The sequence below is a fragment of the Syngnathus leptorhynchus genome, chromosome 6, assembly GCF_054491065.1.
Source record: "Syngnathus leptorhynchus isolate UIUO chromosome 6, UIUO_Slep, whole genome shotgun sequence".
Lineage (NCBI taxonomy): Eukaryota > Metazoa > Chordata > Actinopteri > Syngnathiformes > Syngnathidae > Syngnathus > Syngnathus leptorhynchus.
Window position 1 is genome coordinate 3459945 of NC_141200.1, and position 26735 is coordinate 3486679.

General features: G+C 42.1%; 2 protein-coding genes across 9 annotated transcripts in view; both read left to right on the forward strand.

Annotated features, from left to right (window-relative positions):
* Positions 1-276: 276 nt before the first annotated feature.
* On the forward strand, positions 277-3291 carry LOC147055342 (protein phosphatase 1 regulatory subunit 15B). The gene is made up of 3 exons (XM_085915377.1): positions 277-706; positions 1324-2231; positions 2572-3291. The coding sequence occupies exons 1-3, from the start codon at positions 553-555 to the stop codon at positions 2791-2793; spliced, it is 1284 nt and encodes a 427-aa protein (XP_085771503.1). The 5' UTR covers positions 277-552; the 3' UTR covers positions 2794-3291.
* A 2485-nt stretch (positions 3292-5776) lies between these two features.
* LOC147055343 (pleckstrin homology domain-containing family A member 7-like) overlaps positions 5777-26735 on the forward strand; it is a 39781-nt gene continuing 18822 nt past the window's right edge. For 3 of the 8 annotated variants that reach the window (XM_085913472.1, XM_085913469.1, XM_085913471.1), the window contains exons 1-5: positions 5777-5923; positions 6284-6478; positions 6640-6716; positions 6828-6885; positions 25577-25660. In XM_085913472.1, the coding sequence (XP_085769598.1) occupies positions 6396-6478; positions 6640-6716; positions 6828-6885; positions 25577-25660 (302 nt within the window). In that variant the 5' untranslated portion in view covers positions 5777-5923; positions 6284-6395. Of the gene's footprint in view, positions 5924-6283; positions 6479-6639; positions 6717-6827; positions 6886-16286; positions 16863-21087; positions 21504-25576; positions 25661-26735 lie in introns of those variants that run through there. The other 5 variants (XM_085913470.1, XM_085913476.1, XM_085913474.1 and 2 more) reach the window with 4 other exon arrangements.

Sequence of the window (26735 nt, forward strand, 5' to 3'; positions counted from 1 at the left end):
TGATTTGGTACATGTGTACAATTCCAATGGTATTGTTTTCATTTCCAATTTCGTTTTTTCCTACGTCTTCGGGAAATTACGTGAAGTTTCGCTGCGTCCTCGTGACGTACAAAAACAGGGCGATACCATGATATGGTTTAACCGATACACGTTCTGTCCAATCAGAATGCTGAATGACGAAGAACGACGAATGAAAACTCAAAGAAGATCAAACCCCGCCTTTGGACTATTTGTTCTGTCCAATAACAGTGCAGTATGATGTCATCCCATGTATTAAAGTAAGATTGTCACGTCAGTGACTCACTCGCCACTACTAGAAGACGCAAGAGATATGACAACTGACAAAATGGAGACGCTACTACAACACGGGAAGGCTTGACCAAGAAAGACCAAGAAAAAAACATGGCGCTAATTTGGCAGAAAATGAAGAAGCGTCCGTGTAGTGACATTCATCTGTGGTTGACGCGGAGCCAGTTGGTTTTCGACGAAGAGTACCAGAATACGTGATTAGAGTTGTGGTATTTTTTTTTTGTCCTCTCCGTATCGTCCAAAATGTCTCCGGCAATGACTTGTGATCGGACAACAACCATGGAGATGTTCGGCAATCGGGGAATGGCACTTTTGCCGTGGACCAGGCAGATGTTGACAGTCCTGTGGGGGCAACTCTGGATTATGGTTCGGGTCATCTATTGTACCTTCTTGTCTGGTAAGAAAGGAAACAAAAAAAAAACGTTCGACTTTTCAGCCTATTCGTTCACTCTAGCACGTCCGCGGTGCGTTCAATGGATCCGCGGAAAATGGAGTGTTTTCCCGAGCTCTCGTTATTTACATTTTCAGTCTATCGATTCGCTTCGCTCTTGTCTGTAACACTTTGTATTTTACCACGACTCCGGAAAAACAGTTTATAGAAAGCACATTGATGAGTTAATATTAATTTTGGACCGTGGATTTTCAAGAAGTGGTGAGTTTGTAACAGCTAGCGTAACTCAGCTGGCTTAACAAAAAAAAAAAAAAAAAAAAAGTCATTTGACGTCTATTCTGCTACTCGGATTTAAATTTTACTTTTATTTTTTAGCTATAAAAAATATTTACGTGTATGACTAAAATTTATAAACACGTGTTATGCCACCGTAGAATGTTACGCAGACGGGGAGATGCATGATGCAATACCTACATTTTAAATGTTTTCTTATATTATATCTGTTCCAACTTAAATGATTGTTTTGCCCCAAGAAAAAAAAAGCTCAACTTGTTTAAAAAAAAAATGTTTTTGTGTCATTATTTGATTTCCTGCTTCTTCCCCTTTTTTCAAATCTCTTTCAGTTTTCCAAATGTTTCGTTTTGAGTTGCACTTCCGGATCACAGACGAGATGGGCCAGCACAACCCGACCGAGTCCTTCCTTTTCTCCTCGTTGTTTGACGGCGACGGCGGCATGATGGTGGGCCACCCCAACGGCCTCTCAGACCTCTGTGCCGACGACGGCGGCAAGGCCGAGACGCTGCTGTCAGCTCTGACTCCCGACGACAGCGTCTACATGGGCTTCCACGGCGACTGGAACATCTTCTCGGCTTTTCCCAAGGAGGACGGCGACGCTAGCAAGTTTGACAGCCAAGAAAACCAGACCATGTGGGAGTCTATGTCCACCACGTGCAACGACCATTACGACCTCTTTGATGACCTCTTTGTGAAAAAGTCCAAAGCTGATATGACCGCAAGCAAAGTCACAGAGGAAATGTCAGGCTTGAAGATGTGGGTCAGCCGCTCTGACAGCGACTCCAGCTGGTCCAGCTCTGACGTGTCCGTCGCCGACTTGGAGGAGAACGAACGCCTTCTCGAGTTCTTCTCCAATTCCGACGACCCGTATGACCCTATGTGCTTCACCGCCTGCGCAGTCAGCAAAGCGCCGCTGCCCGTCTCGGCGGGTAGCGACAGCGGCGAAGGCGGCCTCGCCTCTTCCTCAGAGGATGAGGACGAGCTTTGGAGGAGCCTCGACCGAAAAGACGACCCTTACCACCCGCTCAATTTCCAGGCCCGTCTAAGCCACCCTCAACCTCGACATGTTCCAGAGCCTGTGAAAAACACTCGCGCTAAACACGCCACACTCCAAACACGCCGGAAACATTGCCAACGTGTCACACAACGCTCTGACCGTGTCGTACGGGTGCCATGGAAACGACCCGCTCAGAGATGTCAAACACCGGAGACACGCAGACCTGAAACCCAAAAAAAGGTACGAGCTCACTAAACACAGTGACACACACACACATAATAATTTTTTTTGTCTTAAATTGGGCTGTGTTGTCAATTGGATGTGAGGCGTGTGTGCGCAGTGCACCAAAGACTTGTTTATCGGTCGGCGTGTTGTCATGCGGACTGTTCACGTGACTTCCAACGAGTCATCTGAGACTTGTTGCCAGCTCCCAACATGGATTGCATCACAGCCACACAATCAACACAGCAGCTCCACACAAGACTTAACCACATAATAGATGTCAATAATTACAATGATAATATATTTAAAAAAAAAAAAAAGGCTGAGTGACGTGTTGTTGTTTGTGTTTCTCCTATAGCGCCAGGTCCGCTTCTCTCCGGTGGTAGAGGTTCATGTGATGTGGGCGTGGCGCCATGCCGCCGCCGTCTCCCGTAAAGGACCCTGGGAGGAGATGGCTCGAGATCGTGAGCGCTTTCGACGCCGCGTGGGCGAGCTGGAGCGGGCCGTCGGGTACTGCTTGGAACCGGCGCACCGGGCTAAGATGCGTGTGTACGTCGACGCCCACATGAAGCCAGGATGATTTTTTGTTTTTTGTTTTTTTGGGCTTGCAGTGAATATTCATTTTGTTTGTTTCATGAGATTGTTGTTGACATTTCACAACATTATACCTCGGAAATGTTTTTTCTCCGTAATTGTTTTTAGTGTTTATTATTGCACTGACTGACACTTTTGTGATGGTAACCCCAGCATTTTTGTTTCTTGCCTTGCTTTGGGACCTAGTAGGAGAATCACTGTTTTGTGTATACTGAATGTACAGCAGCACATTAGATGCCAGAAGAAATAGGAATGGCTTAATTGACTTTTGAAATATTTTTTGAAGATGAGGTGGAATTTTTTTTAAAACTTATTCCTCAACTATTAGAACTTGATGTTTTTCAGTATCATTTTTGTATCGTCTTAACACAATAGAAGACTTTTGGCAATGCTGTGACTGGATGTCGATTATTTATTATTCATACTGATTGTTTTAACTGCTAATAACAAAAAAAAGACATCAATAAAAAAACAAGATAATCAATTTTGAATTTGGGTATTTTTTGGGACTGAGTAGCCTCTGGAGTTATTTTTTATTTTCAAAATTAAAATCAACCTATTATTTCTCGAAGGCCCGTACATCTTGTCTCTTGTAAGACTGTCGTAAGACAACCGCGCGTATGATGAAATGACGTCCCCAGGGGGCGCAATCAATTAGCAACACACACATGCGCACATGCAGTGATCCTAATTGATGTTGCTAACACACAGCAAGGCAATTCCTATTAACATGAATCATACTGTTCATATATTGATGCACTTCATTATAAATGCAAATAAAATGTCAACGACACTTCCATTTTGGCTCCCGCTCTGGTTGCTAGGCGACCATCGATGGCGTGGAAAGGATTGCAGGTGATTGCAGCACATGTGGATGATAACGATGGTGATCATGAAGATGATGATGATGATGATGCTGTTCTTTCGCTCAACCTCAAGGGTGGCAATTAGCTGATGATGCAACCCCGCCCGCATCACGCTAAGCTGCTTCATTCAAAGGTAAGATGAAATTTGCTAGATGCGTCTTGAGTAATAAAATAAAAAAAAGTTCCAGGAATATGAGGCATAAAATACACAAGAAATCTGCCATTTTAGTTTGAAATCGCTATTTTAAATTCACTTTGTTCATTTCCAGTATTTCAGAATAAGTGGATGAATTCTGCCTCCAAACCAGTTTCACTTAGCAACAGGAAATTTGGTTGGAGGGGTCTATAGTGATTAGAATGACCCAAAAATCTCAAGAAGACACGGGGAGGTTGTTCATTTGATTTTAGGGTAACATTGATTTCCAAACGCTCCATCACAGGTTTAAGTGCATGTCACATAAGCTTGTATTGTTTCGAGCTACTTTGCCGCCCTCGTGTGGTCAAGATATGTACTGCGCCATGCTTCGTCAACAATCAACAAGAAAGAGTATCTCCCTCGTTGCCGTATAAATACCACCTGTAGAGGGCGACAAAGCAACAGAAATATTCGAGAGATTTGCTTTACATTCAATTAAATGATGTGATTTTACAATATAGGATATCATATACAATACATGATATTGATGTATTACATTTATTATATATATTCTACCTTTTAGGTCATATTTGTTTAAAATGTTACTTATTGTTCTGATAGTTTGAAGCGGTTTACGATGCATCATGCTGGGAGAGTTTGAGCTGTTTTGAAGACTTGAAAGTTTGTGCTGAGTATGTTGAAATGGAAGCCGAAGGAAGGGAGCCCGAGTGAGGCCTGCGAGCAGCAGTCAGTTGAAACATGGCGCTCAGCCATGCATTATTTAGCCCTCATTTGCACAAGACAAGACACAATGTGTGGCGGCGGCGGTGCCAGAAGGATGCTTTTAGGTTTGGAATAACATGTGATCTTTACTCTCACTGTTTACTGAATACGTAAAATACTGGAAAATATATCAAAAATATATATATTCATTTTTGTCTGCACATCAACACTGCTTTGAGCTGTCACATAATTGAACAATTTCAGCCCAAGTCTGGCGTGACATTTTTTTTTATCTTCGTGACTTGTCTGACGGCAATAATTTATTTCACCACAACGTGGCAGTAGAAGTGTTATGCTTCGCTTCACCTGAAGGTGATAAACGTGATTTATCGTTGCAAGTTTGCCTCACCTCTTTCCCCATCTAACTTCAAACAATGTGAATGTTTGCCTGACGTATTGGTGCACTTTTGCCCCCTGGCTGTGTGTGTGCACAAAAGGACCCTCAGTGTTTGTAGTGAGAGGAGGAGGGAGGTTGGGGGGGGGGGTTGAAATCCATCTCTGTAATCCTGCACCTTGTATGTGTTTCTGTGTGCAGGCGGAGCTAGGATTTTTTTTTCCATGGGGGGGGCAATGATATCTAAGGTTTTTTTTTATCTTTTTTATCTAAAAACCTTTTTTTTTTCCCACCAACCGTGAAAAAAATCTTCAAAAAACACTGATTAAGAAAAAAAGAAATCCCAGAAAAATGATAAAATATCCAAAACTTCAATTATAGCTCTGTATCTAGGGAGTGTGATCATATTTAAGAGGGGGGGGGGCAGTGCCCCCTTAGCCCTCCCTCTAGCTCCGCCAGTGAGTCTCCTTTTCCCACCACTGTTGCAAATACTGGCTGGGGTTATTTTTGAGATTACCATTCCGAGTTGCTCCACAGTGTAACCTCAAGTTTTCCCTACTCGCGTTCTCACGACTATAGTAGTTGGCCCACCACTGCCTTCCATTATGCTTTCTTCCTGGGGAACATTTTATCTGTCCACACAAATACTCTTGCATACCCAAGAGAGATCCAACCTCTGCGCCCTTTCCTTACCCTGCCTCGTCGGGAGGTGTTTTCCAGGCCTCTTGAAAAAAAAAAAAAAAAAAGTTCTCCCAAGCAAAAGCACTTTTGAGATAAGCACACAGACTTGGAAAATGTGCTCACCCTTGGGATGGAGCCAGAATGTTTTTTTTTTTTTTTTTATCACACGGAGAATGAACGTGTTGGAAAATGACTGTTTTTCTTTTACGGATTTGGAAATGACAGGGCGGCAGCGGGTGTTGTCACAAGCACGCCACCACACGCCTCATCCAGGATGCAAAAAAGGAGATTCCGATGTACTCAGCGTTCCTGACAGGTGACTGTGAACGCATCGTGTACATAGTGTGTCCATTTGTCTGGAATAATAAACGTCTGGCAAAGCGATGACGCATTTGCAGCATTGCAGACGTCAAAATAACAAGCAACAGAATCGTACGTAACCGTAAAAGTTGAATTTTGAACAAAAAGGTGTTTACAGGGTGCAGTTCTGATCCAAGCCTGAGAGGCAGATGTGGTTTAAATAAATAAAAAAAATCATCCGACTCACAGACAAAATATATATCTGCGAATTATTTATACATAATTTCACATGACAAAAAAAACAAAAAACGGTTTAAGTTTCAAAAGTGACGTTCCGCATAAGCTCTGAGTCATCAGCACCCTCTCCCGCATACAGTTGGCCGATGTCCGCCTCTTGACGGCGTCCCTGAAGGCAGCGCTGGCCCATGCTGAGCGATCGCGTCTCTCCGGGGAGACTCAGCCGAGAGATGAACTAGGACAAGCGGATCATGGCGGCACCTCTGGGCCGGGACTCCCTACCCGAACACTGGACGTACGGTGTGTGCGGGGACGGGAGGGTCTTCTTTATCAAGTGAGTCGGCTCCCTTCCGTCTCTTTTTGCCTATTCTTTTTTTTTTTTTTTTGCTCTTCGCTTCGGCGTAACAGGTGTTTTTTCCACCCCTCCCCATCTTCTGCTCTCCCCACCTTCCTTCACCCCTCTCCCGCGCGTTCGTGCGTGCGTCCGGGAACAAGCGACCAGACTCGGGAGACCACCTGGCTGCACCCCCTTTCCGCCGAGCCGGTCAACTCGGGACATATGATCCGCTCAGGTAAGCTAGCAATGCCACCACCTCGGTTCCTTTAGCCCCGGTGTTGGCCCGGTTCTTGTCGACACGACTCGGCGTTGAACTTTGAAGTTTTTTTGAATTTCATCTTTTTAGACCTGCCCAAAGGATGGGAGGAAGGCTTCACGGATGAAGGTGCGAGCTACTTTATCGAGTAAGTAGAAAATGAAAGTTTTTTTTCGAGGTGTTCATGAACGCGTCACCTGTATCAAGTTAGCGTCGCTTTAAAGTAATGGCTGCCGCTCGTTAAGCCTCAAGCACATGTGGGACAATTCATTAGGAACATACCTGGATTTTTATTTCATGTATTTTGCGTGGAATAATATAATATTTCCTCAAGAGTTTTTATTGCACCTATCTAGGTGTGCTGATATTTTTTTAATCGTATTTTAAGATGATTTTTTTGACGTAAGTTTATTTTCAACAATTTAGATTTTTTGGGTAATTTGTGCTATTTTTGAATCGTATTTTAAGATGATTTTTTTGACGTAATATTTTAATTTTCAAGAATTTAGATTTTTTTGGGTAATATTTTGTGATATTTTTTAATCGTATTTTAAGATTATTATTTTTGACGTAATATTTTAATTTTCAACAATTTAGATTTTTTTGGGTAATATTTTGTGATTTTACTACATAACATTTAAATGTTTTTGTCCAAACTGTTACCGTTATTCAATTGTTATAACACACATTACAAGAGAGTTGTCGCCCAAATTGTTTTGATTGTCTTACAATACACTTTCATTTCACCTTTCAGTTTTCAAAAGTTTAGGTCCACTTTTTTGTGGTCAGGGGAGCGTAAACGACAAGAAATGCTATCAAACTTCCCCACAGTGGGACAGATATGTCAATATCACCTTTAAAGGGATGTGTCTTGCTTTTAGTGAAAAGTGGTCTGAGCTTTTTTTTTTTTTTTTGCTGCATAAAAAATGCCGCAGGGGATGTTTTGCCTGTCGCTTCTGTCACGGTAGGCGACTTGGATCTTTTGAATACTGACATATTTCTGCACTAAGGCAACCCAATATTATCTTCAAGGTAGAGAAATGAGGCTGAAAACACTGTTGACACACTGCGGCAAGAGTTAAGTCAATACCTCGCTTGCAGTGTCAATTCCAACTGAGGATAATTTAATTAGTACTTTATTGTGTTGTTTTATTACACAGTTTGGTGTTAACCTATTTATTTATTTCACCTATTTGTGTTTCGTTGTAGTTCTTTATTAATTCTCAGTGCTTATTGGATCTGCATTGTGTTAAAAGGTACCGAATGTTGTGGCCAATTTATTTACATTCAATATAATTTAAATGAAGCTCTTAGAATGGATGGCCTGTAAGGTTGTGGCCAATTATTATTTTCTTTTTTTTTTTTTGTTAGATTTTTGTAGTGTGTTCAATTGTACTTAACATTTTGGATTATTATTATCCTTTATATTATTTGAATCCATTATGAATTTCATTTTGATGCAACTTCTGTGTTTAGATGTACCAAATGCCGAGATCACTTTTAGTATAGCCATCAATAAAGTAACTTTCACATTTTTTTTTTTTTTTAGCGCCCCCATCGCGAGTCGTGCTGTGCTGATAAATATGGTGACATAATGTTTGTCTGCCTGCCGGCTATTTGCTGGCATATTTATCCCGCCGGGTGAAGTTTACTTTGCCGGGACTTGTTGAATAACCGCCCAGACTTGTGGACTCAATGTGGTGCGTTAGGACTGAAAGACAGCCCCCCCCCCCCCCCCCAAACATACTTCCGTGTATGTGTGTTTAATTATTGTTCGATTTCAGCACTATTACACTGTCAAAAACACAATTTGTAATCTTTTTTGGGGGTGGGGGGGACTACTAACTCAAATTGCAACAACTTTAAAATATCAAATATTGACCTAGTTAAGCTAACTAAGCAAGTGGCAGAGTTGTTTTTGCTTCTATCAATACAATCACAATTATAAGTTAAATAAAGTACATGTTGTCATGGTAACGCTAAAAAAAACCCCAAATACAGTACGGAGAAGGTGAAAAGCCTTGAAAGTGTGTGACGCTATGCCGCTATCGGGACGGCGCGACAAAATAGGCTTATCTCCAATCAGCTTACATCATGTCAGGAGTTTGCGTGGTCGAGCATCTTGGAACACTTAGCAACGTTTCAGAAGCATGCGTCTTACATCGGATGAAGGTCGACTTCATTTGTCGTAGAATGAATGGTGTCATGAATGAGCATTCGGAGAGCCAACAGAAAGGATTTGTCATCGAGATTTACCGAAATGGACTACTGATTTGTTCGGGTTTAAAATGAATGAAGGAAGGAAGAGATGAAGGGCAAAATCAGAGGCCGAGAAGATGAATAGTAAATATTTTGTCCTGTAAGATAAAAGGATGTTTGAGGTTTTGGCATTATGGCGGCGGCTGAAAAGTGTTTTCAGATTTGTTTCCGGAGTGGCTGGAGCAAGATGTTAAAGTTCGACAACATTGGCTCGGTTGCTGGTGTTCAATTTTTAACAAGCGATATCGACTCGTGTGCAGTTTTATTTGTCACACATCGGCCTCCCGACTCATCCGGCAGACTTTGACCTTACGTAGTCAATTAATAACCAGCTTGGCCGACATGTCAGGTATGGAGCGGGATGAACGACGTGGATCATTAATAGATTTTTAACAGGCGGCCAGTTAACGATTTTGAAAAAGGCCAAACACTTTTTGAGGCTTTTTTTTTTAAGAGTGGAACTTGCACAAAACCAAAAGCTGACATTTAAACCCAGTGATCATAGTGTCCAAAAAAACCTGAATGTGAGGAATTTCTTTGAGAAGTCAGGAAGAAAATACCTCATGAAAAGTCTTTTAACATAATGCAAATGTCAAGGTGAGATGAGAGACAATGACTCACACTTGACTCACTGTGGCCTGACTCAAGTCTCAAAGCAGCACCAACGGCTAATGTTTTATCTGCAGCTGTGTGTATACGTGAAAGTGTGTGTGTGTGTGTGTGTGTGTGTGTGTGTGTGTGTCACAACACTTTGTTTTCATCGCGTCATAATGGTAAGCAAAGGAAGCTAAGCTCTTCATTATTCTTATCCCAAAGGAATTTTCTTGTTTTGCCAAACAAAAGCAAAGAAACGACACTAATAATCATCATAATAATAAAATAATAATCATAATAATGAATCATCTTCATACTTTGATTTAGTGTTTCAATATATTAAAGTTAGAATTCTAATGACGTGAGATAGATTCCAAAATGTATACCCCCAAAAATGGACTTTTTCAAAAAGGTATCCCTCAAGCATCAAACAAACTTAGGAATTTTCTTTGCTCCATGGTGAAATAATAACTCAAAATATTTAACACAAAGTGGACCCAAAAAGGTGGTTTGTAATGATTCAGACTTTGTTTTGTATATTTGTAAAAAATAAGACGTTTGCCTTGAATATCAAAACAAAATTTAAAATTCTCTTTGTTCAGTGGCAAAGCAAGTTGTAATGAATATGAACAAGAGCTGACACAGACAGATCGTTATCATTTTTTTTTTTAACTGTGCTTCAAACATCAAACGAAACTTTGAATTGTCTGCGCTGTATGTCGACGCAAGAACACAATACATTTTACTAATGTAACACAAGATTGGACCGATAAAGTCCTCCGAAAGCTACAATATGTCCTGAAATTGCTCTAATTAGCAAATGGGCAAAGTGAGAACCATAATAACCTTGTACAAGATGGACGCCAAAAAGCAGTACAATTTTCTCCAGCTAGCTTCTCTTTCACTTTCACGCATGAACTAGAATGAGGCTAATTGAGGTAGAAGCAGGTTAATTAGCAAGAAAATTGCCATGAAACAACAATCGTGGGATTTTCAGAGACTCTTATTAGACGTTTCACTGCCTAGCTTCTTTGACGTTAGCCTGAAAATAAAATGTCCTGAATATTTAACCTGGCCCTCAGGCAGCAGGATTAATCCTCGAGACCTCGCGGAGGATCTGATTTAAACTCGGGGAGCTTGACTGCTAGTTATTCAAAGTAGTCCTTTCGGTATAATCGTTCTAAAACCTCCGGCCATTATTCGAGAAAAGCTTCGGGGAGGATGTGAATGAAATCATCGAGAGACTATCTGACCTTTGTGCCACGTTTGGCTCGGAATAAAATGTCAGTTCTGCGCATCGGTCTGTACGCTGGCATCTCTTTCATACCCCCACGGTCAAAATGTCAACATGGAACTGTAGAACATCTGGCTCTGCTTACCTGCAACACAAAAACAACGTAGAGTATGAAAGCTATTTCCTCTCATCGTGTCTGCTAGCTTTAAAGACAATATCACAGATTTGACCCAAAAAAAAATGGCGGGTGGGGACAGCAGCAACAGGTGAGAAAATGGCAACACAGAAACTAAAAATGTGTTAACAAGGCGGCCATTTTCTCTGAACAAAAACAACCGAGCAGCTTGATTTGTCTGGGACTGGAAATCGCCGTGGGTGTCCGTCTGTGTCCAACCCGGAGCAAAGGAGGCCTCACACAATGGAGCGATTGAGGGACAAACAACAAGACGGTTGAGACCATGTCAAAGCCGGCCCGATTGGTGGAGACAATCGTCTTTGTGTCAGCAGAACGACATGGGCGAGGTTGCCAGGTCACCAAAACGTTGTTTTTTTTTCTCGCCACGGGGTCAGTTAGGGAGCCGAGTCGTGTGGAGCTAGGCGGTTGTTGTTGACGCTAATCATCCGGCGTGGAAGTTTGAGCAAGGATGGGGACTTGCTGCAGCCGAAAGGCGATTCACCAAAGCGGGCTCAAGTCGGTTCCCGTCAAACGCCGCGTTATCTTTGCTATGACCGACGAGCATCGGGAACGCTCAGCGAGGTAACGTGTGAATAACGTAGAAATGGATGGAGTGATGTTTTGTTTGGTGGAAATGGAAATATCGTGCTAGTTGATGTGTAAATAAGAAGGAAGCGTCACGGGACAAATTGTTTGACTTGTCTTGTGTTCCAGCTGTTTGTCCCTGAAGGGGGACGGAGGGGGTTCTTAGTGATGCAGTCAGTTATTTCGAAAGGCGACGGAGCCGCTCATAACGAGACAACTTTAATAATTGCCGCCACGTCTCCTGGCAGTTCGTCACGTTCCGCCCCACCGTTCCAACCAACAGTGGAAAATGGATTTTGTCAAAAGAGCAGAGTTTCTCGGTTACTTACATTTGTCTCTTATATGGATTTTTCTTCTTCACGGTTGCTGCTTTATTGACAAAGAGCCACTGGAATTAACTGCTCCAATTGTCGAGCAAATTTTTCAAGTGCAGGTACCTAATGTGGCTCCCGAGGGTTGTTTGGAACACACGCGCACATTGACGTACAATCATTTTTGTCTGGGCCGGCTTTTTAATCAGATGTGTTTTTGTGAGAGTGAAGCGGTAAAAAGCAGTCCATTAGAATGTCGCTAAGAGGCACCTGAAGGAGCTAACCAATGTGTTTGCCAATGCCACGTAGCATCCTGCCAGTTCGTATTTCTGCAGGTGGTAGCCGAGCTATTATTGGGGCATTTATGTTTTGAAATGTGAGCAAAACTTGACAGCAAGGACAACTTCGGTAGATAGTGAGCAATTCTTCAAAAAAGCAGTTTTAAGCCACTTCCAGTTGAAGTTTACTGTCAAATAAAACAAAATTCAAAGAACATGTAACTTTGCTTTAAAGCCTGTTAGCTTAATGCTAACAGATACTGGGAAACACCATTTGGTTGTGATATTTTAAAGTGGAAGTCATTCATTCAAATTTATTTATTCATCTCAGGGGGCGGCCATTTTGCATAGTACGACCACGTCGACTGAATATGACATCACAGTTGCTCAGATATTGACCAATCACGGCTCAGCTTACTAACGTCACGGGACTTTACTCAGAAAATAACCTTAATTACGGTGTGAAGTTAAATACTAAATGAGTAATTATTTTGTTGTAAGTCAAGTCATGTATTTTATTCATTCCACTTGTATATTTGTTAATTAATTAAGATTAATCGTTTATCTAAATCCAAACATTGGCGTTACAACACCCTCAAGGACGCCACTATTTCCCTTAAGAGAAAATGTGATCCGAAGTTATTTTTCGGACTGAATCTACACGACAGACATTATGCGGCGGTCGCGCAGATGAGACGATCTCATTACGATAAAAGCGCCAGCGTTGCAATTTGAGCGGCACACTTATCTGTCTCCTCCATTTGCAAAACCCGCCGCAGTCGTTCCTCTTTTTAATATTCGATTGCCATTTACTGCCGCCGGAGTCCAATTTGTTGCTAGCAGAATTGTTATTAGCTTTGTTCCGTCTCTGCGAATTGGGCTCGCCTCGCATAGAAAAACGGGCCTCATCAAATGTTGTACGTGAAGGAGTGAAAGGGAGTTTTCACCTGCGACTCAGGTGGCAATGCTACTTTTATATTGGACGCAGGTGCTAGCGGCGCAATGCGTGGTCAGGGGTTGTTATTTATTATTTTCCGAGCTGTGACATGGAGGCAGAAGCTTCTTCTGGAAATAGAAACCTCTCAGCTCCACAAATTGGTTCCCTGCGTCATAATTTTGTAATCTTCACGTAGTGTTGTACGTGTCGAATAACACCGACTGTTGACGTATTCAAATGCTCCAAATACGCAATTCACAACAGATGCTAAAATATGATAATAGACCCGTCCTCTAATATCCCCCTTGAGTATTTTCTTTCCCAGAAAATTTAATGACTCAAAAAAGACTTGCCCAGAGGTGCAAGAATCTCATTTAGAGTCTGGTTCTTGCCAATCAAACGTGAGCAAGAACTGATCCAGAACCAGTTGGACCCAGTCCCATAAAAAGAATAATATTTGCTTTTAATTGTTGTGTCAGATTTTTAGTGGTGAAGATGAAACAGCGCGGTGATGCCCCAAGGCGCAGACTTGGAAGCGTATTAATAGCACGGCTTTTGTGTGTGCACGTGTGTGTTTGTGTGGATGAGAATCGGGTTCAACAGAGCCTGCGGGTATATGAACACACACTCGTGCGCACACACACACACACACACACACACACACACACACACACACACACACACACACACACACACACACACACACACACACACACACACACCTCTATGGGCTTAATAACTGGTTGGGAGTACGATTGATGATCAGGTTCTCCACGGGAAGGTGTCCCACCAGGCAGTGACGGAAGGAAAAACAGGAAACGAGGAAGGAAAGTGTTGAATGGGGTTTTAGATTTGATAGAAAAAAAAAATGGTGTGTAAGGGGCCGGGGGGGTCCTAAAGTGAAAAAAAAAAAAGATTCTGAACAGGATAACCAAAAGCGAAAAAGGGATGTAAGATAGTGTCTTAACTGCATCTTGAAGTAATTGAGGCCAAATGAAGGTTGACGTCGCCGAGCGTAGACTGGAGCGGTGTGACCTCGAGCGCTGAGGTGTGTCGGGCGGAGCGGCGGGGAGGGAGGGGGCGGATTTAAGAGATGCGACGGGTCCCGTAAGCCCGAGCTCCCCGGCTCAAGTCGCACTCCTGCTGCCGTGAGGCTTGTGGATAAGAGGCTGCGTTCTCTTGCGTTTTCCAAGCCAGATTAGAATTACATTTCCTGATATTAAAAAAAAAAAAAAACAGCAGGCTGTGCACTCTCTCTTTCTTTTTCCATCCCTTCCAATCTCTTGTCTTGCTGTTTCCTCCCAGATGACAATTGCTTCCTCTTCACTTTCCGGGTGACTGTGATGTGACTAGCCAATTACCGAACCCTTCACCTCGTGTCCGCTGTGACTATATATTTTCACCCCGAGTACAGATCTTCTATTTCTATATAGTTTTTACATCTGAGTGCAAAAACGATGATGCTCAAAGGCCACGTTTGAGTTTCAAACAGGCAGATGGGTCCGGTCATTCCTGTCGGAGATGTTGTTGGAAAATGTTTGTGAACAGGAGGCAGCCAACATAAGGTTTGTGACAGTTTGCTTGTAAGACACAGACGAGTCGCTGCGGGAGTGTTTGCATTGTCACCGGATGTTTTTTAATTTAATTTGAGCTGATTATTTTTAGGGGCTGGATATTTGAATGTCATTATCTTGTGTTGTATTAATGTAAAATGAAATCTGCTGATTTTTAAGTGATTTTAAATGATTTATTGTCTGATTAACGTTATATATCGTATATTATTATTTTTATTATGAATATTTCGATTATTATTATGATTATTATTAAGTTTCTTTTATTATTAACATATTTTATATTATTTATTTTTATTATTATATAGAATTAATTATCATATTATATATATATTATGATTATTATGATGATGATGATGATTATTATGAGCTGACTGTGGTCAAGAGGCGGGGCTTAATCTGGGCACAGAGAATCCCATTAGCTAATCTAATTATTATACAGCCATTACACTTTTAATCTCGCGCATCCCCAGGGCACGACGCTTTCTAATGTAAGAGTTATAAAAGCATTGCCGGTCGGTGTAGCTGCTCCGAGAATGTAAACAGCCTTCTGCCAGGTGTAGGTAGGACTGAGCCAGGTCACCTTTGCTCGGTCCAAGAGCGGCGGGCGCACACCTGGATTTAGCTCATCGGCCACCTGTCGCATGCTTAACTAGAAGGTCAGTTTGTTTGCATGCTGCATTTCACTTTGACTCGAAGGTTATTTGGATCATGACTGAGCTCGGAATCATCCCATCAGATATTTTGCCACCCGAGTTACTTGATTTTGAAGATCTGCCGATTCGTGATACGATATCGCAGGAATTTATTCATCAAAGTGCAGACAACCTTCCGACTCTCTCTAATCGGTCTACCAATCAAGTGACATGCTAAATGGTGGCGGCGGATTATGAATTAAACATTAAAGGAAATGAAAAGAGAACACCGCAGCGGGAGATGGAGTTGATAGAGAGAGAATAACCGTGCCGGCTCATTTAAGACGACTTTTAGACACTGCTTGAAAAATGCTTTTGATAACAACGATGAAGAAAAATGAAATGTACGGTCGGAATGCTCAAAGGTCAAATGACTTACAATTGACACAATTTACGATCTGAGAAATATGAAACTCTGCCTCTTTGCTCTTTTATTGGAGCCGTGCAGCATTTTCTCACCATAAGATTCAAAGTCAATAACATTCAAAAAGAGGTTTGTGGATCGCTTTTATTTTATTTTTTTGCTGACCAAGCATTCAATGGGGTCTGTTCTGGACAGTTTGCTGAGATGACGCAAGCTTGACAAAAAAGATGAGCTCAGGTTTTTGCGTTCAGGTGTCAAATGACACCTGAGTCACAGTTTGAGTCGGCTTGTAAACGCTTGTTCGCTTCCTCCTCTCGCTCTCTCTCTCTCTCTCTCTCTCTCTCTCTCTCTCGCCCTCTCTCTCTCTCTCTCTCTCTCTCTCTCTCTCTCTCTCTCTCTCTCTCTCTCTCTCTCTCTCTCTCTCTCTCTCTCTCTCTCTCTCTCTCTCTCTCTCTCTCTCTCTCTCTCTCTCTCTCTCGTCCTTTCCGTCCCACAGCAGCGTGCATCCTGTCAGTGGCGCACGAGGCAGGAATCGGAAGGCAGCCCTGCTTTGTATACCTCCCTCCCTCTCTCTCTCTCTCTCTCCCTCTCTCTTCCCTCTCCACTTCCCGCCTCTCCTCCTCCGGCTACAGACACTCGCTGCTCTTTTCGCGAGGCGGGAAAAGCCAGTACGAAACCAGCGGTCGCTTCTCTCTCAAAAGACGACCCCCGTACACAGATTTGGGATGAATTGTCCACATTCCGTGAACTTTGCGGGAGGGATGCGTGAGGATGGACGTCGGGAGAGGGTTGACCTCAAAGACAGCTGTTTTGTCTGATTTACTCTCAAGAGCCTCGGGGAGGAGGAAGAAGATGAACGTCTGACTCTTGACGGAAGCCTGTGATGTCATTCCTCACCTGGGGCGCTTGTCTGGGGTTCTGCTGAGTACTTGTTTGTGGCTTTGACTTCCATTCCAGGTGTGCAAGCCACTCGGTGATCTCATTTGATGAATGTGAGATCACCCCAAATAGAAAGCACACTTTTTTGGACTTGTAGGGAAATCAAATCATCATGTGGAATCAGTCGGGATATTGCAATCATATACCTCAACCTGGATATCCCTTCTACCACGCTCCTTGCAGGTATGCCACCTCCTAACCCGCATTCCAAATTAGCTGAAGTATGTTTTAAAATGGTTTACATAAAAACGCTTAGCCACACCTGACTCAGTTGGATGACAGGTTCACTTCTCTGATTTTCTGTAGAAGTTAGCAAAGCACAACATCGAGACTCAAGAACACACAAGTAAAATTCGTCAAAATGGAATAAAAATAGGGTTTTAATTTGGATGTGTTTACAACATTTGGTGAGTTCCTCGCTTGAAAGTCAAGTCTTGACGAATAATAGCATTCTAGAGTCTTGTTTTTGATTTTAAGAGGGTTGTATTCATCTGTGGTGTACCTCAGGTGTCTGTACTAGGGCATCACTTTGCAGCTGTAATTTATTTCACGATCTGCATTCATCTATAAAAGTCTGCTTTGATATCTTTTGATGCGCAATTGTGTGAAGCTTTGTACGAAATTTTAAGATACATCTCTACTCTCCGCTAGCCCAAAGACCCGCCCCCTCTTTGGCTTATCTGCATATTGTGCATTTAGAGACTTAGATGCAATCCGACCCAGTAGTGCTCCTAAGGCATTTTTGGCACATTTGAATACAAAAGCTTTATTTGGAGAGAATAAAGCCTCCATTCATTATAAACATTGATATCCTTTGAATTGGTCATGGAGGTTATTTATGACTTATTTTCCACAAAACCTTGTCGAGTTGAAGCTTGTACTGAGAAAAAAAGATTTTGGATACAAATTGTGGTTGTTGGACCTTGATGAACTCTCACTAACCAAAATCATCCTTGCTTGAATATTTTCATTGCAGTAACAATTTTTTTTTTTCATTGAGTGGTAGTCATTCATAACATCATTTCATATATACGAGATAAAAGTCCGATTCAAGTGTTGCCTGATTTAAATGAGACTAGGTGACTGTTGCCATCAAACTGGTTATTCCGCGCTTGTTAATTGTGTACTCAGCTCCAACCGAAATACTAAACCGGTTTTACCTGTGAACCAAAGTCGACTTGAAAAAAAACAAAACATTATGCGATGTAGTTTAAGCAGCTGTTCATGTCTTCCTGGGAAACAAAATAAAAAAATCTCACCAAGCCTGATCCTTTCATTCAGCTACATTCCCTTGAGGGAATGGCCGCCAGGCGAAGAGCAGACCTCTGCCCACGTCTGCTTCTGTATCAGATACGGTCGCCTACCGGAGCGCTGTGACGCTGATTCATTGTAGCTATGTGTTATTCATGCAGCTCCGCAATGTCTCGAATTAGATTTCCCAAAAAGGAAGTCTTTAATTGGCTATAAAAGGCCTCTTTATTCTCAAATCCGCTCTTCAAAGTTCTGTCATAGGTACAATTAACGAAAAACAAGTTGAGAAGTCAAGAGTTCTTTTTTTTTTTTTTTTTTTTGGAGTGTTTGGAAAATACGCTGCTCGCTACAAGCTAACGTTCATTGTAGAAATGTTTATGGTGAAGTAATACTTTTGGTCATCTTTAGTGGAAGCATTTTTTGGCGGATATTTTGAACTTGTGTTGTGCTGTGGATATTTTTAATTGGGATATCAAGTAATAAGTAAAGATTATTTATTGATTTAAATCCCTGTGCTTATTTGTGAACGGCAGTGGAGGCGGTGTTGGTAGGCAGTGATCTTTGCTTCGGGGCAATTAGCCACGGAATGACTCAGAGCTCGGACCGTCGAGCAGGTTGCCGACCAGCCAGGAAGTTTGCCCTCATCGAAAGAAATCGTCCAAAACAACTCAATCGTCATCATTCCTACCTTCGTCGCCACCATTTTTTTGCATTTCAGAAATGCCAGACATTTGAGATAGTTGATTGAAATGCTTCTGCTGTCTCATTCATACTTTTTTTTTTTTTTTTTTTTTCCAAATAACTGTCCTTCAACTGATGCTTCAATGTCGCCGTGCTTCATTTTGATTTTTTTTTCTTTCTTACCCGTGGCAGGAACAAAAATCCCACCGAGGGATTTCCTGTTCACCTTCAAACTTATTCCAATATTGAATTTTTTTTTTTATATTTTAAAGGCTTTACCAAAAACATGTGGCGTATAACGATGCACTGCATATTTAAAATTGGAAGAAGTCCGCGGATGTTCTCCAACTCTCGTTTTCAGCCTGTTAGGCCGCGGCGGCAATAAGACGTCTGTCAGCCAATGATTGATGATTCTCTTAAATATTTACAGTATGTGCGCATGGACGATACGCCGCTGAGTAATGTGTGTGACAGATGAAAGTCTTTCCAGTCCCGAATCGTTTACCACCGTCACTGCCGTTACCGTCTGGGGGCAGGTCGGGAAATGAATATTTTTCTAAAAGGATCCTGAAAGAATTTAAAAAATGAATGCTATCGTTAGTCGGCTAGGGTTTCTTTTTTTTTTTTTTTTTTAGCCCTATTCCCCTGGAGACATCAAGCTTCCAATTTTAGCAGACTTGTCATTCACTTTGGATATTTTCTCCTTTTCTTGATCTTCTGTGGAGGCCACTGACACTTTGACAAGAGGTCCTAACGGAATTACACCCCGAAGGTCACAGTGGCAGTCCGCTCAGACGGAACGTCCAGCATTCCTTGATACAAGACTTGTTTTTCCTCACAGTGACATGTGACAGTGAAGCTTTGAGCGAAGACCAACTCTTGCAGATTGAATACCAACTGGGGTGTATTAGTCGCACTGGCCACTAGTGGGCGCCAAATCATGACAGCCATTTTCTCAATGGGAATAACTGCAAGGTTCCAGTATCGGCCTACTCTTTATTTTGGCTAAATTTATAAATACATATTTATTTATTGATAGCAAAAGTTATTATTTTTTTAATCCGTCTGTTTAATGTAGAGATAACTCTGTATTCATTTTCTTAATAGCTAAATTTAGCTGTTATGGCTTTAAATCAGATGCTCTTTGTAGTCCGGAAATCACTGTAATTAGTCATTTTTTCATAATATAGCCCCTTTCAAAACATACTTAATTAGCGTTATTAATTACCCTGTCATGCCGCCCATTATTAAAAAAACAAGCTGAAAATGTTAATGCGCCGCGCTTGGAAACAAAATGTAATCTAAAACACATTCAGCGGAGACTTTCTGCGGCGACTCTGTCAGACGTCTCCGAGGCCACAAAGGCGTCAAGTGAAAACGGTTAAATGGGCCAGAAGCATCCAAACACATTTGTGCCGCTCGTCTTCCCCGACGCGATTCCCGTCGCAACCTCCTAATGAAGCGTAGCATCTCATTTCAATACGCCTCCTTTTCCCTCCGAGGTCCAAAACGCGCAGGACGACGACCACGACCGCTGTGTATGCTCAATTTCAAAACTGGAGCACATAACCTAAAAATAGAAATAATTTTTGACTTTCCCTCCTGTGTTGTGCAACTTTTCTATATTACGCATGGCTAGCTAATAAATAGTGTTGCATATTTTTGTGTCCCTAATGGGGGAAGCTAATGTGTTTATTTTGGAAAGGCAAGTGATGAATTGAGATGAGCGGAGCTGTAAACAACATTTTTAAATCCGGGGTCCCTCCTGCTGTGTTAATTTCATCATCTTTTTATCGGAGAGTATTTTTTTAAGTCAGACCGGAGAAAGCCTTGTGAAAATGAACTCAGAACATCTTTTGATTCTTGAGATTTTTGCAAGGCGTTTTACTACAAAATGTCTGCAGTCATATTAGCGAGGCCTTTTACATCACTCATGTAGTTTATTGCATAGCACCCGGATGATAAAATCGGAGGCGCCGCTGTGTATTTGTATGACATCATAATGGAGCACTGCCGGACAATAAACTTGTCATTTATCACCGGTTTGGGTACTTTAGGCAGTCGTACCGGCAGCCCATCCTCAATGTCAATGCAGGGCAGATCCTGTCATTGTCCAAAGCTCTCAAGCCCACACACAATGCTGAGCTTAAAAAAAACAAAATGGAGTCGGCTCGGGAAAAGTACGTCGCACTCGCCGCCTCATTAGCGCCGTGCAAACATTGACGCAATGTTTGGAATTTGTGGAACACTAAAACAAACTTTAACTCGAGACTTCCTGGAAATTGCAAAAGAAAATAAGGTCAAAATGTTTTTCAAGCCCAAAGCACTGGGCGGTGAAATCACTGTTTATTAAGATACTTCCAACTAATTAATCACCTTTTGGACAATTTCCTACAAATGAGTGCTAATTGTAACCACGTGTCCTAGATGAGGGGGCAATTTTTGTGCACTTGATTTATGCAACCTTGAAGTGTGTACTGGCTCAGGACATGTGTGTTATCACATTGTTTTGTGTGAATTCAGACCTTTTTTTTTTGGTTGCGTCTTTGAAAGGGCGAGGACACTTGGGTCTTTGAAGTAGTAGAAGCGGTTAGCAAGCAGTTGCTAGCTAGCTTGTGCTACGTCGCGAGCTTTTGCGGTTTCATCGGTGAGTGTTGCTTAATTTGTGTGTTCATGTGACTTTGGCGTGATATTTAATCATATTTGGTGATGTTCGCAAGTAAGATACGAATCGGACTTTTGGCTGTTGCTAAATTTAGATAGGAATTGTATGTGATGTATCTTTCGTCCGCTATTCTGTTATAGTTTGTTCATTGTTGTCAGCATGAGGAAGTGAATAAAGGAGCAAGGACGCATGATGGCCAGGTTTTTACGGCTACATCATCTCACGTGGTATGTACATGTTTTTAAAGTTTGACCATTTTGAGATTCGCTATGACAAAAGGGAATTTGAAAAATTGGATGGCTGAAACAGTCAACCATCTCCTGATCTTTAAGAGGAATTTTCAATCATTCAAATTTTATTTTTCAATCATTCAAATTGAATTTTTCTATATACTTGAGACATGCCTGATATTTGTCTTTTTATTTTTCCCCCCTGCTATGCAAACTTTGGCTTTGATTCAGATCTTAAGACACACATTTTGCCTCTGTGAGACAGGACCTTTTCAGGACACTGTGAAATGTTTTTCAATGTGAATACGCTGTCGACGTGTCGTCTATTAGCATGCCAGGGTGTCAGTCGCCATGCCGACTGCCTCTATTTCCTTCCTAAAAGCTCCACATAGACACACAAATAAACACGCACGCACAATATTTTCATGAGGCATTGCTGGAAGTACTCTAATCTCATCCCAGCGCTGTTTGAGAAAATCTATGGAGCTGGACATGAAAGTAGGGGGGCTAATTTAAAGCTATAGATGGTCTCATCTAGATGTTACCATGGCAACAAGATGTCCTGAAACCTCTCGAGGGGCCTGGTTGGGTAAGTGGGCGGGCGGGCGGGCGTTGAGGGCTACTTTTCCTGTGTCTTACGCCATAACAATGCAAAGTAATCGCGGCTCAGGCTGCTGTTTTCCGATGGAGCGTCGGCGATACGGACCGCCCCCCCCCCCTCTCCTCGCACTCCCAAAACAAGACGCAAATGCGGAGACAATCAAGAGGGCTCATCAGCGCTGAAGAATTGTCGCGACGCTTCTCAGCGGCGCGACAATTAAGTGGCACTTTACAGCGTTAACCCAAGGTGACAGGGCTGCAAAAAGAAAGAGCAGAGAAGCAGACTGGTATTAAAAGATTTGAAAGGAGCAATAAAATAGCACCCCAGGGTAGGAACATTATTGATTCTTAGCAATAGCTTCTGAAACAAAGTTCAGCGCCACTTATTGGTTCCTCGGTAAACCTGTATTTACTATTGTTAGATTATCTCGGAAGAATCGTGCGCTCAATCTTAATTTGTTGGAACAAATTTGAGCCGGTTTTCCGAAATCTTCCCATCAAAGTCAATAAATGTTTGATGATATGTATGGGTTTGGTTAAGATGGTAAAAATAGTTCCCACGACCTCCAGACCGGCCTTTAGTAATTATTGTATTTGTCTTCATTTGTTATTCCACCAGCACTTCCGCCAATGGGATTAAGTGTTAGCGGTCGCTAATGCCCGATTTACATGAATGAATTCGAATTAACAACGTAATCCTCTGCCTCTCCTTTCACTTTGCATCATCCATCTCGCTCAACATAAAACCCATGTTCATGTTCCAGACCCTAATTAACACTCATTTCTGTAGTTTATATTCAAAGAACGACTTCATTTGAAAATGCTGCGGACGTATTGTCGCATATTCGGAGGAGCCCGGACGGTTTGCCTCGGCGCTTCCGCATCTGCATGTTTATCCCACGGGGTTTCTTTTTTCCTCCCATGATTTGTCATTTGTCATCAAGCAGAGCGACGGAGCGTGTGAAGTGTTTACGGCGTGAGACGAGCTTTAACGCCTGTCTGGGTGTTTCCCCGCTCTTTTGTTGTCAAGTTGACGCATACATTGTTGAGTCTTCATAGATAGATAAACCAGACGATAGATATTTGGGAAGCCATGACAGCAATATGCAAGCAGTGAATCTTAATAGGCAGTGCTTGGTAAATTTATGAGACGAGCTGTAAGTGTGATGGAAGCTCCAAGCATCACGATAAGCTTTAATGTGTTCAATTTCTGTGGGCTTACCTAGAATTTTTTTTTCCTTGGGAGTGGTCGTGGAGAGTACAAGGATATCTCCGAGGGTATGAAAAACAATTTTACCAACTTTAAATCTTCCAAAAATGCTGTCAAAATTAATTACGGGGAGGGGGGGTGGAGTGCCCCTGCGGTCCCCCCCGTTAGCTCTGCCAGTGCTTTTGACTGCAAATTTTGCATCTTGCAACTGAACTTCTGGTGACTAATTTCTTTCAAGGTGATTAGGAGAATAGGAAAATTTGAAATCTAAGTGCTGCTCACTTGATGTTTTTTTTCATCATTAATAATTAAAAGCACCGTAGTGTTTTATTATCGGCTTCTAATATGCTTTGATATTTTAACGGTGCAAACTTAAAACCGCAATCACAGAGCGTTAAGTCTGTATTTGATATATCATAATGTTTGATACATCCTAAAAAGCTTCTCAAGGCTTTTCTCACGTGAAACCCGATCAAGAAAAGATGGCAGCAGCGAACCAAAAGTGTCAGCACCGTATGCTCGCTGGAATTCAATGACAGTTTGGAATTCAGCACGTTGACTCAATGTAGTGTGAGCGTGTGCGTGTGTGTGTGTGTGTGTGTGTGTGTGTGTGTGTATTTGCATACAACATTGCCTCTAGTTCTGAGCATGGCGGCGTAGAGTCGGCATATTTGCACGCACGGAGGAACAGAGAAGTAGTGAAGCCCTTAAAGTAACCAGGCGGACGGAAGGTAAACAACATCCAGTCAGGTGTCGGGGTTTATTTAGCAGCGGCATGGCAAGCGTGTGTCTGGACGGATGTTCGTATGTCAAGAAGATATGTTTGGCTCTGCGGAGCTTCTAATCGTGAACTCTGAATGTGGATACCGAAATATTTTCAGATCTGTCAACTTTATACTCAGTAGTGTTCATTATTATACCTACTGTACTTGTTCTCAACTAACCAACCAACACACACACACACACACACACACACACACACACACACACACACACACACACACACACACACACACACACACACACACACACACACACACACACACACACACAAGGTGGCAGAATGGGAATGACCTTGTCTCTCGCCACGCCGCTCCGCCTCGCTGCACTTCAAACGCATTTCGTGTGGAAAAACCTTTAAATAGAGCAGGCCTTTGACTCGGTCGGAGAACCACCCACTCCCAGATAACTTAAAACGACAATGTTTGCCGCACATCCGGGTTTCTGTCTAAAGGAAGGACGACATGACAACATCGATATCTCATTGAGGGCCATCCCCTATTGACAAAGATATTCCGATATTCAGGAATAGGATGTAGATTACTTTAGAAGTTTGTAGCTCTTCGGAACCCTCCAATTGAGATACCAGTCACAGTTCCAACTGTCAAGTGATGGATGTTCTTGTGAAATGGTGTGTGACAACAGGTGCAGCATTGCAATGCCAGATCATGTGTTGTGCATGTGTGTTTGAATGAGATGGGATTTTTTTTTGGGGGGGGGCTATTTTGTGTCACACAAACGTCAGCCCCGAGTGTTTATGTAACCCCCTCAGCATTTACCTCCGGACTTTGGTAAATGCCACTCGCATTTGGATGGATAGAGGAACGCGAGGGTGAGATGACGCCGACATGGCGCCTTCCTTGGTGGCGGGGATTCTTAGAAAGAGGGGATTGCTTCAGAAGAGTGTTTCTTTGTTACACAAAATCTGGTCAAGAAGTTTTAAGGAAACTGGAGAGACAGGAAATCTCAGAGATCTTTACTACTTGTTTTTTGTACTCTTTCACCAAATCTATTGTAATCTGACAGGTTCCTAATACTGGTTTGGGGCCAATCCTAAAGCAGCTAGCTAAGTTAGCACTGGCTAACGCTAAAAGCTAACATTACAACTCAGAAAGTGTTACTTGAAAGTCAATAAATGCCTTTGTGATGATGATGTCACAGCTTTTGTCTTATTATTTTTTATTTATTTTGCTATCACCGAGTTGTTTTTTTTTTTTTTAGATTTACTTTGATGTATTAACTAGCGGCAATAGTGGTCGGCCATTTTGTTTATCTCGCTTTGAATACCGTGGAGGCCCAGTCCTGCTCAAGCCAGTATTTTGTGCTGAGTCCACACAGGCTATACACTGTCGAGAACAGTGGGGTGTGGGTGGGCCTTTTATCATCCCATTTGTGTCCAGACTGTTTGGCTTGTCATCACGTTGAGGCTACGAGCGAACTTTGCTAACCTCTCCCTCTTGTTATTTTTCTTTGGTTTTAGTCATAACCAGAGGAGCACTACCTTTCGTCATCCCGTGACCGGGCAAGTTTCTTCAGAGAACATTGATTTTCTCCCTCAAGAACAGTAAGTGATGCTTTCTTGCTTCTTTTTATGCCGAGTCAGACAGCTCCTTTAAATACGTTTTGCATAGAATGTCTGCAGTGGAGGATAAGGTTTTTTTTTTTTTGTCTGGCTGTGTCACTTTCATCTCTCCACATGTTATTTTTCTCTAAATAAAGAGGCAAACTAGGAAGGGTCAAGGACGAGCATTTCCGTTGCTGGAGTGCTCTCATTACAGTCCTTGCAATCAGAAAGCTGTTAAAAGCGCTTTGTAGCTCTATGGAAACCCATTTTGGGTATAAATAGAAGAACGATTGACTTTTTCTTATTCCTTATTGTATAAATTAATATAATATTATAATATCATTATAATATAATATTCCTATGATATAAATTATGATGTAATATTCCATAAAATATAAAATGCACCTTAAGGTTGGTGTTGAACAGTTTGGTCACTGAGAGCTAGATAAGGTTCTCCGAGGTAATATTCGTAAACAATTTGCATGATCTACAAATTAGCATAGCTTAGCGTAGCGCATTGACTAGGGCTCTTCTGTCACCTCTATTTTGAATTAAATTTTGTGTTCAATCGTTTGAAAAGGACTCTCCGCCGTTTCCAAAATAAGAGACCATGATAAGGTGCTCTCCACACTTCTAAAGTCCTGACACTCGAGCCACTCCACTCCTTTTGCGATAACCTCTCTGACAGTAGCCGGCCTACGCGCACACCCGGGCCGGCTGCTGTCAAGCTTTCAGTTGCAGTTTACATTCAACTCTGACAAGCCTGTAAGCTGTCAGAGTTGACATGAAGAAAAAAAAAAAAAAAAGAACCATTATGCCTGGTTAAAAATAATTGCAAAAATATATGCTAGTATCATATCATATATTGAAATATGTTAGAAAGTAGAAAGCGGGTATTCTCAGATGTCGTACACAGAAAATGGCTTTCACCATCACATCTCGATCAGAGCGGCTCGGACGACTGGCCCTCTTGACGCCCACGCCGCCGCCGCCGTCGCTAATAAGACCGATCCATCAGCAGCCAGAGCGCGGGAACAATGTAACCTGCTGGCTCGTCTCAAACACACGAGCACAA